Genomic DNA, 2,792 nt, shown 5'->3' on the forward strand with positions numbered 1-2,792 from the left:
GTGCGGGCGCTGGCCTTTGTCCCTTGTCACCCGGCGCTGGTGACGGCCTCCGAGGACGCCACCCTCAAGCTCTGGAACCTGCAGAAGCCGCTTGTCCCCAAGAAGTGGGTGACAGCCGGGTGACAGCGGGGGCGGCGGCGCCGTTTGTCACCGGCTTTGTCACCGGCTTTGTCACCGTTGTCCCCTCAGGAGCGCGGCGCTGGACGTGGAGCCGGTGTACGCCTTCCGCGGGCACAGGTTTGTCACTTTGTCACCTCTGCGTCACCTCGTTGTCACCTCTGCGTCACCTCACCGTCGCCTTCGTCGTCACAGCAATGGCTGTGGCTTTATTCCTGTGGTTTGTCACTTTGTCACCTCTCTGCCACCTCGTTGTCACTCTCGGTGTCATCCCGTTGTTACCTCAGTGTCATCTTGTTGTCACCTCTCTGTCACCTCGATGTCGCATCTGTGTCATCTCAGTGTCAGCTCTTTGTCACCTCCTTGTCACCTGGTTTGTCACCTTGTCACCTCAGTGCCACCTCATTGTCACATCTGTGTCACCTCTCCGTCACATTGGTGCCACCTCATTGTCACATCGGTGTCACCTCATTGTCACCTCATTGTCACCTGGTTTGTCACCTTGTCACCTCTGTGTCACCTCATTGTCACATCTGTGTCGGCTCTTTGTCACCTCATTGCCACCTCTGTGTCACCTCAACGGTTGCGCCTTTATTCTGTTTTTCTGTCACTTTGTCACCTCTTGGTCACCTCTTTGTCAGGGGCCCGGTGCTGGCGGTGGCACAGCACCTCATTGTCACATCTGTGTCACCTCATTGTCACAGCTGTGTTGGCTCTTTGTCACCTCATTGTCACCTGGTTTGTCACCTTGTCACCTCTGTGTCACCTCATTGTCACATCGGTGTCACCTCATTGTCACATCTGTGTCACCTCATTGTCACAGCTGTGTTGGCTCTTTGTCACCTCATTGTCACCTGGTTTGTCACCTTGTCACCTCTGTGTCACCTCATTGTCACATCGGTGTCACCTCATTGTCACATCTGTGTCACCTCATTGTCACAGCTGTGTTGGCTCTTTGTCACCTCATTGTCACCTGGTTTGTCACCTTGTCATCTCTGTGTCACCTCATTGTCACCTCTGTGTCACCTCATTGTCACATCTGTGTCACCTCATTGTCACAGCTGTGTTGGCTCTTTGTCACCTCATTGTCACCTGGTTTGTCACCTTGTCATCTCTGTGTCACCTCATTGTCACCTCTGTGTCACCTCATTGTCACATCTGTGTCACCTCATTGTCACAGCTGTGTTGGCTCTTTGTCACCTCATTGTCACCTGGTTTGTCACCTTGTCACCTCTGTGTCACTTCATTGTCACATCGGTGTCACCTCATTGTCACATCTGTGTCACCTCATTGTCACAGCTGTGTTGGCTCTTTGTCACCTCATTGTCACCTGGTTTGTCACCTTGTCATCTCTGTGTCACCTCATTGTCACCTCTGTGTCACCTCATTGTCACATCTGTGTCACCTCATTGTCACAGCTGTGTTGGCTCTTTGTCACCTCATTGTCACCTGGTTTGTCACCTTGTCATCTCTGTGTCACCTCATTGTCACCTCTGTGTCACCTCATTGTCACATCTGTGTCACCTCATTGTCACAGCTGTGTTGGCTCTTTGTCACCTCATTGTCACCTGGTTTGTCACCTTGTCATCTCTGTGTCACCTCATTGTCACCTCTGTGTCACCTCATTGTCACATCTGTGTCACCTCATTGTCACAGCTGTGTTGGCTCTTTGTCACCTCATTGTCACCTGGTTTGTCACCTTGTCATCTCTGTGTCACCTCATTGTCACCTCTGTGTCACCTCATTGTCACATCTGTGTCACCTCATTGTCACAGCTGTGTTGGCTCTTTGTCACCTCATTGTCACCTGGTTTGTCACCTTGTCATCTCTGTGTCACCTCATTGTCACCTCTGTGTCACCTCATTGTCACATCTGTGTCACCTCATTGTCACAGCTGTGTTGGCTCTTTGTCACCTCATTGTCACCTGGTTTGTCACCTTGTCATCTCTGTGTCACCTCATTGTCACCTCTGTGTCACCTCATTGTCACATCTGTGTCACCTCATTGTCACAGCTGTGTTGGCTCTTTGTCACCTCATTGTCACCTGGTTTGTCACCTTGTCATCTCTGTGTCACCTCATTGTCACCTCTGTGTCACCTCATTGTCACATCTGTGTCACCTCATTGTCACAGCTGTGTTGGCTCTTTGTCACCTCATTGTCACCTGGTTTGTCACCTTGTCATCTCTGTGTCACCTCATTGTCACCTCTGTGTCACCTCATTGTCACATCTGTGTCACCTCATTGTCACAGCTGTGTTGGCTGTGTCCCCAATGTCCCCAATCATCCCAGTGTCCCCAATGTCCCCTCGATGTCCCCAGACCCGCGGGTGCTGCGGGGGGGCCTCGACGGCCACTCGGACGCCGTCTGGGGCCTGGCCTTCGATGTCACCGGGCGTCACCTGGCCTCGTGCTCGGCCGATGGCACCGTGCGCCTCTGGGACCCCCGCGGGGACAGTGCCACCAGCGGGGGTGGCACCGCCACGGGCACCTGCCTCAGCGTGCTGGACGGGCACAAAGGTGAGCGCTGGGGACACACCTGTCCCTCACCTGTCCCCGTTTCAGATCACGGTGTCCCCACCTCGGTGGCGTTTGTCCCCAGTGTGACACACCTGTCCCCTCACCTGTCCCCTCACCTGTCCCCCAGGTGTCACACCTGTCCCCTCACCTGTCCCCGT

The 2,792-nt window shown here is 53.8% G+C and overlaps 1 protein-coding gene and 1 long non-coding RNA gene across 2 annotated transcripts; both read left to right on the forward strand.

The window, feature by feature from the left end:
* Positions 1-779, forward strand: LOC115949377. The gene is made up of 3 exons (XR_004082863.1): positions 1-104; positions 190-237; positions 759-779. It is a non-coding gene; the product is annotated as an uncharacterized LOC115949377 (long non-coding RNA).
* Positions 780-2,425: 1,646 nt separating this feature from the next.
* Positions 2,426-2,715, forward strand: LOC115949376 (striatin-4-like; the record flags this gene model as incomplete). The annotated part of the gene is made up of 2 exons (XM_031065903.1): positions 2,426-2,634; positions 2,680-2,715. Coding segments are annotated over exons 1-2 (244 nt in total), but the record flags the coding sequence as incomplete, so codon positions are not given.
* Positions 2,716-2,792: the final 77 nt, after the last annotated feature.

This window comes from Geospiza fortis, unplaced genomic scaffold (assembly GCF_000277835.1).
Source record: "Geospiza fortis unplaced genomic scaffold, GeoFor_1.0 scaffold1681, whole genome shotgun sequence".
NCBI lineage: Eukaryota > Metazoa > Chordata > Aves > Passeriformes > Thraupidae > Geospiza > Geospiza fortis.